The sequence below is a fragment of the Heterodontus francisci genome, chromosome 46 (genome assembly GCF_036365525.1).
Source record: "Heterodontus francisci isolate sHetFra1 chromosome 46, sHetFra1.hap1, whole genome shotgun sequence".
Taxonomy (NCBI): Eukaryota; Metazoa; Chordata; class Chondrichthyes; order Heterodontiformes; family Heterodontidae; genus Heterodontus; species Heterodontus francisci.
The window spans coordinates 15,619,548-15,634,930 of NC_090416.1; the positions used below are offsets into that span (position 1 = coordinate 15,619,548).

The following is a 15,383-nucleotide window of genomic DNA, read 5'->3' on the forward strand; positions in this document are numbered from 1 at the left end:
CTGTTTAATGCTGACACTGACACTCACTGTTTAATGCTGACACTGACACTCACTGTTTAATCCTGACACTGACACTCACTGTTTAATCCTGACGCTGACACTCACTGTTTAATCCTGAAACTGACACTCACTGTTTAATCCTGACACTGACACTCACTGTTTAATCCTGACACTGACACTCACTGTTTAATCCTGACACTGACACTCACTGTTTAACGCTGACACTGACACCCTCTGTTTCATCCTGACACTGACACTCACTGTTTAATCCTGACACTGACACTCACTGTTTAATCCTGACACTGACACTCTCTGTTTCATCCTGACACTGACACTCACTGTTTAATCCTGACACTGACACTCACTGTTTAATCCTGACACTGACACTCACTGTTTAATCCTGACACTGACACTCACTGTTTAATCCTGAAACTGACACTCACTGTTTAATCCTGACACTGACACTCACTGTTTAATCCTGACACTGACACTCACTGTTTAACGCTGACACTGACACCCTCTGTTTCATCCTGACACTGACACTCACTGTTTAATCCTGACACTGACACACTCTGTTTCATCCTGACACTGACACTCACTGTTTAATCCTGACACTGACACTCACTGTTTAATCCTGACACTGACACTCTCTGTTTCATCCTGACACTGACACTCACTGTTTAATCCTGACACTGACACTCACTGTTTAATCCTGACACTGACACTCTCTGTTTCATCCTGACACTGACACTCACTGTTTAATCCTGACACTGACACTCACTGTTTAATCCTGACACTGACACTCACTATTTAATCCTGACACTGACACTCACTGTTTAACCCTGACACTGACACTCACTGTTTAATCCTGACACTGACACTCACTGTTTAATCCTGACTCTTTCACTCACTGTTTAATCCTGACACTGACACTCACTGTTTAACCCTGACACTGACACTCACTGTTTAACGCTGACACTGACACTCACTGTTTAATCCTGACACTGACACTCACTGTTTAATCCTGACACTGACACTCACTGTTTAATCCTGACACTGACACTCACTGTTTAATCCTGAAGCTGACACTCACTGTTTAATCCTGAAGCTGACACTCACTGTTTAATCCTGACACTGACACTCACTGTTTAATCCTGACACTGACACTCACTGTTTAATGCTGACACTGACACTCACTGTTTAATCCTGACACTGACACTCACTGTTTAATCCTGGCACTGACACTCACTGTTTAATCCTGACACTGACACTCTCTGTTTAATCCTGACACTGACACTCACTGTTTAATCCTGACACTGACACTCACTGTTTAATCCTGACACTTACACTCACTGTTTAATCCTGACACTGACTGTTTAATCCTGACACTGACACTCACTGTTTAATTCTGACACTGACACTCACTGTTTAATTCTGACACTGACACTTACTGTTTAATCCTGACACTGACACTCACTCTTTAATCCTGACACTGACACTCACTGTTTAATCCTGACACTGACACTCTCTGTTTCATCCTGACACTGACACTCTCTGTTTCATCCTGACACTGACACTCTCTGTTTCATCCTGACACTGACACTCACTGTTTAATCCTGACACTGACACTCACTGTTTAATCCTGACACTGACACTCTCTGTTTCATCCTGACACTGACACTCACTGTTTAATCCTGACACTGACACTCACTGTTTATTCCTGACACTGACACTCACTATTTAATCCTGACACTGACACTCACTGTTTAACCCTGACACTGACACTCACTGTTTAATCCTGACTCTGGCACTCACTGTTTAATCCTGACACTGACACTCACTGTTTAACCCTGACACTGACACTCACTGTTTAATCCTGACACTGACACTCACTGTTTAATCCTGACACTGACACTCACTGTTTAATCCTGAAGCTGACACTCACTGTTTAATCCTGACACTGACACTCACTGTTTAATGCTGACACTGACACTCACTGTTTAATGCTGACACTGACACTCACTGTTTAATCCTGACACTGACACTCACTGTTTAATCCTGGCACTGACACTCACTGTTTAATCCTGACACTGACACTCTCTGTTTAATCCTGACACTGACACTCACTGTTTAATCCTGACACTGACACTCACTGTTTAATCCTGACACTTACACTCACTGTTTAATCCTGACACTGACTGTTTAATCCTGACACTGACACTCACTGTTTAATTCTGACACTGACACTCACTGTTTAATTCTGACACTGACACTCACTGTTTAATCCTGACACTGACACTCACTCTTTAATCCTGACACTGACACTCACTGTTTAATCCTGACACTGACACTCACTGTTTAATCCTGACACGGACACTCACTGTTTAATCCTGACACGGACACTCACTGTTTTATCCTGACACGGACACTCACTCTTTAATCCTGACACTGACACTCACTGTTTAATCCTGACACGGACACTCACTGTTTAATCCTGACACTCACTGTTTAATCCTGACACTGACACTCACTGTTTAATCCTGACACTGACACTCACTGTTTAATCCTGACACTGACACTCACTGTTTAATCCTGACACTGACACTCACTGTTTAATCCTGACACTGACACTCACTGTTGAATGCTGACACTGACACTCACTGTTTAATCCTGACACTGACACTCACTGTTTAATCCTGACACTGACACTCACTGTTTAATCCTGACACTGACACTCACTGTTTAATCCTGACACGGACACTCACTCTTTAATCCTGACACTGACACTCACTGTTTAATCCTGACACTGACACTCACTGTTTAATCCTGACACTGACACTCACTGTTTAATCCTGACACTGACACTCACTGTTTAATCCTGACACGGACACTCACTGTTTAATCCTGACACTGACACTCACTCTTTAATCCTGACACTGACACTCACTCTTTAATCCTGACACTGACACTCAATGTTTACTCCTGACACTGAGACTCGCTGTTTAATCCTGACACTGACACTCAATGTTTAATTCTGACACTGAGACTCGCTGTTTAATCCTGACACTGACACTCAATGTTTAATCCTGACACTGACACTCAATGTTTAATCCTGACACTGACACTCACTGTTTAATTCTGACACTGACACTCAATGTTTAATCCTGACACTGACACTCACTGTTTAATGCTGACACTGACACTCACTGTTTAATCCTGACACTGACACTCACTGTTTAATCCTGACACTCCTACTTACTGTTTCCATGCTCTCACTCACTATCTGAGAACATACGGCGCCAGCTGACTGTATTGATTCTTTCCTGACCCTTTCTCTGGTCTTTCTTTCAGACAGCTGTTTCCCAAACCCTTGTAAGAATGGGGGGACGTGTGTGGATGATGTGAACAGCATCTCCTGCCTCTGTCTGACATCCTATACAGGCAGCCTCTGTCAGCTGGGTGAGTGTTGCATAGGAACTGTGTCCCCAAGCTTTGCTGAAATCAACTGCTGAGAGATGAGAGACATCAGCCAATCAAATACTTTTGAAGTGAGGTCATTATTGTAATGTAGGAATGGCAGAGCAAGATCCCACAAACAGCAATGTGATAATGACCAGATTATCCGTGTTCGTGATGTTGAGGGTTAGTTATCCGTGCCTACTTCCAATATGCGCCGTGGGATTTTTTACTTCCACTTCAGTGGGCAGACAGGGCTCCCAGATTATTGTCTCACCTGAAAGACAGCACCATCAACAGTACGGCACTCCTTCAGTACTGACCCTCCGACAGTGCGGCTCTCCCTCAGTACTGACCCTCCGACAGTGCGGCACTCCCTCATTACTGACCCTCCAACAGTGCGGCGCTCCCTCTGTACTGACCCTCCGACAGTGCGGCGCTCCCTCAGTACTGACCTTCTGACAGTGCGGCACTCCCTCAGTACTGACCCTCCGACAGTGCGGCGCTCCCTCAGTACTGACCCTCCGACAGTGCGGCACTCCCTCATTACTGACCCTCCAACAGTGCGGCGCTCCCTCTGTACTGACCCTCCGACAGTGCAGCGCTCCCTCAGTACTGACCTTCTGACAGTGCGGCACTCCCTCAGTACTGACCCTCCGACAGTGCAGCGCTCCCTCAGTACTGACCTTCTGACAGTGCGGCACTCCCTCAGTACTGACCCTCCGACAGTGCGGCACTCCCTCAGTACTGACCCTCCGACAGTGCGGCGCTCCCTCAGTACTGACCCTCCGACAGTGCGGCGCTCCCTCAGTACTGACCCTCCGACAGTGCGGCGCTCCCTCAGTACTGACCTTCTTACAGTGCGGCACTCCCTCAGTACTGACCCTCCGACAGTGCGGCGCTCCCTCAGTACTGACCCTCCGACAGTGCGGCGCTCCCTCAGTACTGACCCTCCGACAGTGCGGCGCTCCCTCAGTACTGACCTTCTGACAGTGCGGCACTCCCTCAGTTCTGACTCTCCGACAGTGCGGCGCTCCCTCAGTACTGACCCTCCGACAGTGCGGCGCTCCCTCAGTACTGACCCTCCGACAGTGCGGCGCTCCCTCAGTACTGACCCTCCGACAGTGCGGCGCTCCCTCTGTACTGACCCTCCGACAGTGCAGCGCTCCCTCAGTACTGACCTTCTGACAGTGCGGCACTCCCTCAGTACTGACCCTCCGACAGTGCAGCGCTCCCTCAGTACTGACCTTCTGACAGTGCGGCACTCCCTCAGTACTGACCCTCCGACAGTGCGGCACTCCCTCAGTACTGACCCTCCGACAGTGCGGCGCTCCCTCAGTACTGACCCTCCGACAGTGCGGCGCTCCCTCAGTACTGACCCTCCGACAGTGCGGCGCTCCCTCAGTACTGACCCTCCGACAGTGCGGCGCTCCCTCAGTACTGACCTTCTTACAGTGCGGCACTCCCTCAGTACTGACCCTCCGACAGTGCGGCGCTCCCTCAGTACTGACCCTCCGACAGTGCGGCGCTCCCTCAGTACTGACCCTCCGACAGTGCGGCGCTCCCTCAGTACTGACCCTCCGACAGTGCGGCGCTCCCTCAGTACTGACCCTCCGACAGTGCGGCACTCCCTCAGTACTGACCCTCCGACAGTGCGGCGCTCCCTCAGTACTGACCCTCCGACAGTGCGGCACTCCCTCAGTACTGACCCTCCGACTGTGCGGCGCTCCCTCAGTCCTGACCCTCCGACAGTGCGGCGCTCCCTCAGTCCTGACCCTCCGACAGTGCGGCGCTCCCTCAGTACTGACCCTCCGACAGTGCGGCGCTCCCTCAGTACTGACCTTCTTACAGTGCGGCACTCCCTCAGTACTGACCCTCCGACAGTGCGGCGCTCCCTCAGTACTGACCCTCCGACAGTGCGGCGCTCCCTCAGTACTGACCCTCCGACAGTGCGGCGCTCCCTCAGTACTGACCTTCTGACAGTGCGGCGCTCCCTCAGTACTGACACTGAGAGTATCAGCCTTGATTTGTGCTCGGGTCTGTGACTGAGAGGGAGTGCTGTGTACCGAGGCACGGGATATACGGCTCGTTGGGTGGGTGTGTTGGGGAGATTGGATCCTGGTGAGTGTTGCCTCTGATGGAGTGCTGTTTCTGTCCTGGTGTTAGATGTTGTGATCTGTGAACCAGGCTGGCACAAGTTCCTGGGGAGTTGCTACAAACACTACAAGGGGCGCCGTACCTGGGAGGCAGCCGAGGAGCACTGTCGGATGGTGGGAGGTCACCTGACCAGCATCATGAACCCTGAAGAACAAAGGTTCATTAACGGTAAGGCTTGACTTGACCTCTGGACCCTCTCAAAGGAAGAAAGACTTGCATTTCTGTAGCGCCTTTCAGGACTGAGGATGTCCCAAAGTGTTGCACAGCCAATAAAGTGCTTTTTCAGGTGTAGTTACTGGTGTGATGTAGGAAACACAGCAGCCAATCTGCGCACAGCAAGATCCCACAAACTGCAATGTGGCAATCAGCCAGATCATCTGCTTTTTACTGATGTTCATTGAGGGGTAAATATTGGCCCCAGGACACTGGGGAGAACTTCCTCCTCCCCACTCTTCTTCCAATAGTGGCCATGGGATCTTTTACTTTCAGCTGAGAAGGAAAGACGGGGGCCCCAGTTTAGTGTCTCACACGAAAGAGGGCACCAACGACAGTGCGGCGCTACCTCAGTACTGACCCATCGACAGTGCGGCACTCCCTCAGTACTGACCCTCCAACAGTGCGGCACTCCCTCAGTACTGACCCTCCGACAGTACGGCGCTCCCTCAGTACTGACCCATCGACAGTGCGGCACTCCCTCAGTACTGACCCTCCGACAGTGCGGCACTCCCTCAGTACTGACCCATCGACAGTGCGGCACTCTCTCAGTACTGACCCTCCGACAGTGCAGCACTCCCTCAGTACTGACCCATCGACAGTGCGGCACTCCCTCAGTACTGACCCTCCAACAGTGCGGCACTCCCTCAGTACTGACCCTCCGACAGTACGGCGCTCCCTCAGTACTGACCCATCGACAGTGCGGCGCTCCCTCAGTACTGACCCATCGACAGTGCGGCACTCCCTCAGTACTGACCCTCCGACAGTGCGGCGCTCCCTCAGTACTGACCCACCGACAGTGCGGCGCTCCCTCAGTACTGACCCACCGACAGTGCGGCACTCCCTCAGTACTGCCCCATCAACAGTGCGGCGCTCCCTCAGTACTGACCCATCGACAGTGCGGTGCTCCCTCAGTACTGACCCTCTGACAGTGCGGCGCTCCCTCAGTACTGACCCACCGACAGTGCGGCACTCTCTCAGTACTGACCCTCCTACAATGCGGCACTCCCTCGGTACTGACCCTCCGACAGTGCGGTGCTCCCTCAGTACTGACCCTCCGACAGTGCGGCGCTCCCTCAGTACTGACCCTCCGACAGTGCGGAGCTCTCTCAGTATTGACCCTCTGACAGTGCAGCAGTCCCTCAGTACTGACCCTCCGACAGTGCAGCACTCCTTCAGTACTGACCCTCCGACAGTGCAGCAGTCCCTCAGTACTGACCCTCCGACAGTGCAGCACTCCCTCAGTACTGACCCTCCGACAGTGCAGCACTCCCTCAGTACTGACCCTCCGACAGTGCAGCACTCCTTCAGTACTGACCTGGGAGCTTCAGTCTGTATTTTCTGGTCCAGTATGTGGAGGGGGGACTCGGATACATGACCTATGAGTCAGAGCAATAGAGATGGAGAGAGAGGGATTGAGAGCTCTACCCATTGAGACCCAATGGCCGTTCTGCTATGAAACCTCATTCAAAGAGGAGCTGAATTGATAACTGCTTGAGAATGAGTTACAGGGGAAAGGATAGATCACTGGACTCACTGCACTGGTGGATCCACATGGGCTTCCTCCAACATCCCTCTTCATCTTCATCAGAGGTAGTTTCTTTACTCAGAGAGTAGTAGGGGCGTGGAACGCCCTGCCTGCAGCAGTAGTAGACTCGCCAACTTTAAGGGCATTTAAGTGGTCATTGGATAGACATATGGATGAAAATGGAATAGTGTAGGTCAGATGGTTTTACAGGTCGGCGCAACATCGAGGGCCGAAGGGCCTGTACTGCGCTGTAATGTTCTAATTCTAATTCTAATTCTAATCTCCCCTATCACCATATCCTTCTCTTCCTTTCTCCATCATGGTGTTTATCCAGCTTCGTCTCAAACGTATTTAATACTTTCCTCCATTCCTACCCTCTCGCTGACCCTCAGTCCAGCAACTCCTCCAGACAAACGGAGAAGGAGGCAGGAATTAGACTGACAGTTCCGCTCGGGGAGCGAGCACTGGCATGGGCTTGAGGGGCCGAATGGCCTCCTGAACTCTCAATATGGGAGCGGTGGGAGGGACAGAAGCGGCACGATAGACTGGGGCAGTGGTAAAGAGATGGCGTTGGCCTTGACCGGGACTCAAACTAAAGCCTCTTCCCGAATTCTCTGCTGTTGACAGATAACTTCAGGGATTACCAATGGATTGGCTTGAACGACAAGACAATAGAGAATGATTTCCAGTGGTCGGATGGGAACCAATTGGTGAGTCATTGCTGGGATCGCACCAGCTGCTTCGTGCCCGCAGCTCCCTCCGTCACGGGGAGGGGTGGGGGGGGGGGGGGGGGTTGCTCTGGGTGGGGTGCAGAGCAGGGGCGGGAGTGGTTGTGGGGGGGGGGGCGGGTAATATTCCCTGGTCGATGCAGATAAGATAGAGATCAGCCGTGGTCTCGGTGAACGGCGGAACGAGATTGAGGGGCTGAATGGCCTCCTCCTGTTGCTGTGTCACAGGTTTGGGCCTAAACGTTTCTTTTCTTTTTGCTTGCCAACCACCTGGGATCCCAGCTTTATGAGAACTGGTACAATGGGCAGCCTGATAGTTTCTTCATGTCTGGCGAGAACTGTGTGGTGATTGTTTGGCACAAAGGAGGACAATGGAGTGATGCCCCTTGCAACTACTACCTCGCCTTCACCTGCAAGAAGGGAGCCAGTAAGTATCCAGTTCTATATTCACTCTCCAATTACTCCCCACTCCCCCCTCTGCTTGGTCCCCCATCACCCTGCACATTCATTCCTCTTCAGATATTTATCCAATCCCCTTTTGAAAGTTTCTATTGAATCTGCTTCCACTGCCCTTTCAGGCAGCGCGTTCCAGATCACAACAACTCACTGCGTTAAAAAAATTCTCCTCATCTCCCCCTCTGATTCTTTTACCAATTATCTTCAATCTGTGTCCCTCTGGTTACCGACCCTCCTGCCACTGGAAACAGTTTCTCCTTATTCACTCCATCAAAACCCTTCCTGATTTCGAACGCCCCGATTAAATCTCCTCTTAACCTTCTCTGCTCTAAGGAGAACAATCCCAGCTTCTCCCAGTCTCTCCACATTAACTGAAGTCCCTCATCCCTGCTCCCATTCCGGTAAATCTCCCTCCGCACCCTCTCCGAGGTCTAACGTTTTGTTTGCTCTGACATTCCCTCTGTGGCGCAGGCTCCTGTGGGGCGCCCCCAGCGCTGGAGAAGGCTCGGATCCTCGGGAAGGCCAAGGTCAGATACGAAACCTACTCGGTTGTGAGGTACCAGTGCAAAGCCGGCCTCACCCAGCATCATCTACCCACCATCCGATGCCAGGCTGATGGCAGCTGGGAGCAGCCGAAGATTGTCTGCAGTCAGGGTAGGTTTGTCCAGCGTAGAGCATGAGAAAAGGTGGAGCGAAGACTGACTGGGAGTTGCCAATTGTGTTCCAGAGAGAAATGGGGAAATGCCTCATCACTGGAGAGTGTTTGATGGGGACAGTGTAGAGGGAGCTTTACTCTGTATCTAACCCTGTACTGTACCTGTCCTGGGAGTGTTTGATGGGGACAGTGTAGAGGGAGCTTTACTCTGTATCTAACCCCGTGCTGTACCTGTCCTGGGAGTGTTTGATGAGGACAGTGTAGAGGGAGCTTTACTCTGTATCTAACCCCGTGCTGTCCCTGTCCTGGGAGTGTTTGATGGGGACAGTGTAGAGGGAGCTTTACTCTGTATCTAACCCCGTGCTGTACCTGTCCTGGGAGTGTTTGATGAGGACAGTGTAGAGGGAGCTTTACTCTGTATCTAACCCCGTACTGTACCTGTCCTGGGAGTGTTTGATGAGGACAGTGTAGAGGGAGCTTTACTCTGTATCTAACCCCGTACTGTACCTGTCCTGGGAGTGTTTGATGGGGACAGTGTAGAGGGAGCTTTACTCTGTATCTAACCCCGTACTGTACCTGTCCTGGGAGTGTTTGATGGGGACAGTGTAGAGGGAGCTTTACTCTGTATCTAACCCCGTACTGTACCTGTCCTGGGAGTGTTTGATGGGGACAGTGTAGAGGGAGCTTTACTCTGTATCTAACCCCGTACTGTACCTGTCCTGGGAGTGTTTGATGGGGACAGTGTAGAGGGAGCTTTACTCTGTATCTAACCCCGTACTGTACCTGTCCTGGGAGTGTTTGATGGGGACAGTGTAGAGGGAGCTTTACTCTGTATCTAACCCCGTACTGTACCTGTCCTGGGAGTGTTTGATGGGGACAGTGTAGAGGGAGCTTTACTCTGTATCTAACCCCGTACTGTACCTGTCCTGGGAGTGTTTGATGGGGGACAGTGTAGAGGGAGCTTTACTGTGTATCTAACCCCGTTTTTTTTTTTTTTTTTTTTTTTTTTTTTTGTATCTAACCCCCGTACTGTACCTGTCCTGGGAGTGTTTGATGGGGGACAGTGTAGAGGGAGCTTTACTCTGTATCTAACCCCCGTTTTTTTTTTTTTTTTTAAACAAGGTGACCTTTAAACCCCAGGCCCCTTTTATATTTTTCACATCGAGGGGGCCTTTATCCCTCAGGCCCCCTTTATGTACATATTTACAGTTTTAAAATAACTTTATTAAAACAGATAAATAAACAAAAAAACTCAAATTAAAATGCCATTCTCGGCGTCGACGATGCACTCCAGTCCCTGCGGTGCCCACCGGTCGCGGAAGGCCTCAAGCGTACCGGCGGACACCGCATGCTCCTTTTCCAGGGACACCCGGGCGCGAACGTAACCGCGGAAGAGGGGCAGGCAATCGGGGAGGACGGACCCCCCGACGGCCCGCAACCTGGACCTGTGAATTGCCACCTTGGCCAGGCCCAGGAGCAGACCGACGAGGAGATCCTCCTCCCGGCCCGAGCCCCTCCGCACCGGGTGCCCAAAGATCAGGAGCGTGGGACTGAAGTGCAGCCAGAATTTGAGGAGCAGCCCCTTCAGATACTCAAATAGGGGCTGCAACCTCGCACACTCCGTATAAATGTGGAACACGGACTCGTCCAGGCCGCAGAAAGTACAGGTGGCCTGGGAGTCCGTGAACCTACTTAAAAGCCTATTGCACGGGACTGCTCTGTGCAGCACCCTCCACCCCAGGTCCCCGATGTAAAGGGGGAAGACTCCCGCGTAGAGAGACCTCCATCGGGGTTTCCCCTCGCCGCCAGATGGCAACGCGGACCGCCAGGGCGTGTCCGGCCGGCTGACGAGGGCGAGGAAGTGGAGAGTGTGCAGGAACAGCCCGTACAGGAAACCCCTCCGCGCCGATTGGAATGGCACGGAGGGCATTTCCGAGAGGCGGCTCGGGTTGTGCGGGACCGGCTCCCGAGGAGGGTTTCGGGGCCTGGGTCCGATGAGCAGTTCCGGCCGAGCGGGGGTCAACTCGGCTGGGATCGCTCCGCACTCCCGAGCCCCCTCGCCACCCGCAGTGAGGGGCGCCCCGGGGGTTTCGGCTACTCCTCCGCCCGCCGGACCGTCCCCGGAGTCGGCCGCCCGGACAGCCGAGGCGCTCTCCTCCGCCGGCGGGGGAGCGCCCTGACTGGAGGCGACCATGTTCCAGACTCGGAAAAGATCCCGGTAAAAGACAGGCAACTCCCTCAGAGAGGCGCGGCTAACGGACTCCACCGGGAGCTGCGTGTCGTCTTGAAGGCAGTGACACTGGCGGAAAAAATACGTCGCCAGCGCACACCATCTGGGAGGACGCTCGACGTACAGGTATCTCTGCAGGGTCCGAAGGCGGAGAGTCGCAGCCTGGGTGCGGACGCACACCAGCGACTGACCGCCCTCCTCGATCGGGAGACTCAGGACCGCGGCAGAGACCCAGTGTTTCCTCTTGCCCCAGAAGAAATCGACGAGTTTCTTCTGGATCTTGGTGGCAAATACAGGGGGCGGGGCCAAAGTGACCAACCGGTACCACAGCATGGAGGCCACCAGTTGGTTTATGACCAACGCTCGGCCCCTGTAGGAAAGCACTCGGAGCAGTCCTGTCCAGCGCCCCAGCCGAGCGGTGACTTTCGCCTCCAACTCCTGCCAGTTTGCCGGCCAGGCTTCCTCAGCGGGGCTAAGGTGGACTCCCAGATAGAGGAGGTGCGTGGTGCTCCACGCAAAAGGTGTCATCTCCTCCGGCAGGGAGTCCACCCGCCACTGACCAACCAGGAGTCCGGAACATTTCTCCCAATTGATCCTCGCGGAGGACGCGGCAGAAAAGGTCTGCTGGCAGTCGCGCATCCTCCGCAAGTCAACGGGATCTGTGATTGCGAGGAGCACGTCGTCGGCGTAAGCCGAGAGGACGACCCGCATGGCCGGCTCGCGCAGAGCCAATCCCGTCAACCTCCTGCGAAGCAGGCACAGGAAGGGCTCCACGCAGATGGTATACAATTGGCCGGACATGGGGCACCCCTGACGCACTCCTCTCCCAAATCGAAGGGGCGCCGTCAAGGACCCGTTAACTTTGACTAGACACTCTGCGGCGGCGTATAAAAGTCGGACCCGGGCCACGAAATGCGGCCCGAGTCCGAAAGCGCGCAGAGTCCCGAAAAGGTAATCGTGATCCACCCTGTCGAACGCCTTCTCCTGATCGAGGGAGAGAAAGGCGACCGACTGACCAGTCCTCTGGGAAAGATGGATCAGGTCCCGGACCAGGTGGATGTTGTCCTGGATGGACCGGCCCGGGACCGTGTAGGACTGGTCGGGGTGGATCATGTGGGCCAGCACGGAGCCCAGGCGGGTAGACATAGCCCGGGCAAAGATCTTATAATCCGTGCTGAGGAGGGAGACCGGACGCCAGTTTTTAAGCAGGCGGAGATCGCCCCTCTTCGGCAGCAGGACGATGACCGCCCTGCGCCACGAGAGGGGCATCTCCCCGGTCGCCAGGCTTTCCCCCAGGACCCGCGCGTAATCGTCCCCCAGGACGTCCCAGAACGCCCTGAGGAACTCCACGGTCAACCCATCCAGCCCTGGGGATTTGCCCCTCGAGAGCTGGTGGAGGGCGCCAGTCAGCTCCGCCAACGTGAGCGGAGCCTCCAATCCTTCGGCGCCCTCCGGGCTGACCTGCGGCAGGTCCTCCCACAAAACTCTGCGCGCATCCTCGCTGGACGGATCCGGAGAGAACAACGCACTGTAATACGTCCGGACCAGGAGGCCCATTCCCTCCGGATCCGTGATGGAGGATCCGTCGTCGGCCAGCAGCTCAACGAGCTGCTTACGGACCCCCCGCCATTTTTCCAGCGAGTAGAAGAAGGGTGAGGCGCGGTCCAAATCTTCCAGGATCTGGATCCGCGACCTCACGTACGCGCCTCGGGACCCTATGAGCTGCAGGTTCCTCAGCGCGCCCTTCTTCTCTTTGTACGCCTGCCACAGGGCCGGGTCCGCGACGGCATGACCGAGGCGGGATTCCAAGTCGAGCACCTCCCTCTCAAGGCGCCCGACCTCGGCTTCCCGCCTCTTGGTCGACCCCTTCGCATACTCCTGACAGAAGACGCGGATGTGAGTCTTGCCCACATCCCACCATAGCCTCAAGGAGGGGAAGCCCCCCTGCTTCCTTCTCCAGTCGGCCCAGAATCGACAGAACGAGTCCCGAAATCGCACGTCCTCCAGCAGCCGGTTGTTAAAGTGCCAGTAGGCAGACCCCGCCCGCGTGCGGAGCGGAGTGAACTCCGCCCACACCAGGCGGTGGTCCGAGCACGGCACCAGCCGCATGGAGGCCGCCGAGACGCGGGAGACGTACGCCTGCGAAATGTAGAGGCGGTCGATTCGCGACCCCCCTCCTCCAGACCTCCACGTGAAGGCGCTGGAGTCGGGATGGAGATTCCGCCAGACGTCCACCAAGTTAAGGGAGCTGATCAGTCCCCTCAACTTCTCCACCGACGCTTGGCCGCGCTGGGGACCGGAGCGATCCCCCACCTCGAGGGTGCAGTTAAAATCCCCCCCGAGGATGATGCACTCGCCGCTATCGATGGAGCTCAAGAGAGCGGACACTTCTTCAAAGAAGCGCGCTTGCAAAGCGCCGGGCCTGGGCGCGTACACGTTCACAAAGTGGAGCGGCACGCTACCCAGGCGAACGGCGAGGTGGAGCAAGCGGCCCGGCACTAGCTCCTTGACCCCCAAGATCTCCGGCTGAAAAGTCGGGGCCAACAAGATAGCCACCCCACTAGAAATAGGGGTGAGGTGACTCATGTAGACCCCACCCTGCCACTCCAGGAGCCAGGTGGCTTCGTCTCCCGGAACGGTGTGGGTTTCCTGCAGAAAGCTCACCGCGTATCTCCCTTCCCTAAGGACTGAGAGATTGTGAAATCTGCGGTGAGCCCCTCTGCTGCCGTTGATGTTGAGGCTGGCTATGGTTATCTTCATGTCAAAGGTACTTAAAACCCGTCACCAACAGCTCACTGTGAGGAGGGAGTGGAAGTGCACCTGGCCCTCCACTCCCCCAGCAACCCATTGAGGAACACATTAAAACGGCGCCTCTCAACCAGTTTCACGTCCGCGCGCTTGCCCGCTATCTTAAGGGCGGCACGGACGGACTGGATGATCAGCGCCAGATTCGACCAACGGTCGAGGGCCAGCTGAACTTTATTGCGGCAACCTCTGCAAGCCGCGAGGAAATCCCGGAGTTCCGCCGTGGGGATGAGAGGAGATTCGGTGGGAGGCACGAGGGACTCCACCACCTCACTGGCGATGGAATCAAGATCATCCTCCGTGCCCCGCACCGAATCCCCATCCTCCTCCGGGTCGTCACCGCCAGCGGCCGACACATCCACCACACACTGTGGGGCGGACGTCCCGGCCGCGCCAGCTGGTCCCGCCTCCGTCACGATCCCACCCCCAGGATCGATGGCGGAGGAGTCCTCTCTGGGTTCTATTGTGAAACTGGAGCCTGTGGGCGCCAGCGGTTCAGGACCCCCCTCCACCTCCATCCCCAGGCCAATGACTGGTCCAGGGGAGACAGAAGTTCCGGACTCCGGGAAACCAGCCGGAGCCGAGACTGGAGGCGGCGAGAGGAGGCCATCTCCCGCTCCGCCAGCACCCACAGGCCCAGCAGATGGGACAGCATTCTCAGTTATAACTGGGTCGGGTGTCTCCTGGTTGGTGGTGGACTCCGGCTGGGAGGCCCGACCCTCTGGGGCCTCGCCCTCCCCTTCATTCAGGACACCCGACCCAGTAGCAGTGGCGGAATGGGCGGTTTCCCCAGGCTCCCCCACCACAAGCAGGGCCCCACTTACTCCTTTAGGAGGGGCCTCACGTACCGGGGCCATCCCCTCCCCTCCATCCTGAGGAATAGGGAGCACCTGCCCGGACTTTGCAGCCTTGGTGGTGGCGGTAGGGGGCACCTGAGGACCAGAAACAGGAGGCAGCTCCCCTCCAACAGATGGGCCCTGCACCTCAGGGCCCTGTGTTATTTCTGTGGAGGGGTGCCTTCTCCTCTTTTTCGCACTTGGGCGCGGAGATTCAGAGACCTCCATGTCATCAGAGGCCTCCGCCTCCGCACCCTTTTTTCCTTTTTTAGTCACTCTGGGCCTGAGCCCAGCCCTGGGACAGGTGGATTCCATGGGA

At 54.9% G+C, this 15,383-nt stretch overlaps 1 protein-coding gene across 1 annotated transcript in view; it reads left to right on the top strand.

The window, feature by feature from the left end:
• The window catches only part of LOC137356882 (brevican core protein-like), a gene marked incomplete at its 5' end in the record, with an annotated part of 125,407 nt that overhangs the window by 104,569 nt on the left and 5,455 nt on the right, over positions 1–15,383 (top strand). The window contains 4 exons of the mRNA XM_068022721.1: positions 5,623–5,781; positions 7,982–8,064; positions 8,365–8,509; positions 9,010–9,192. Coding sequence (XP_067878822.1) covers positions 5,623–5,781; positions 7,982–8,064; positions 8,365–8,509; positions 9,010–9,192 — 570 coding nt within the window. The remainder of the gene's footprint in view (positions 1–5,622; positions 5,782–7,981; positions 8,065–8,364; positions 8,510–9,009; positions 9,193–15,383) is intronic.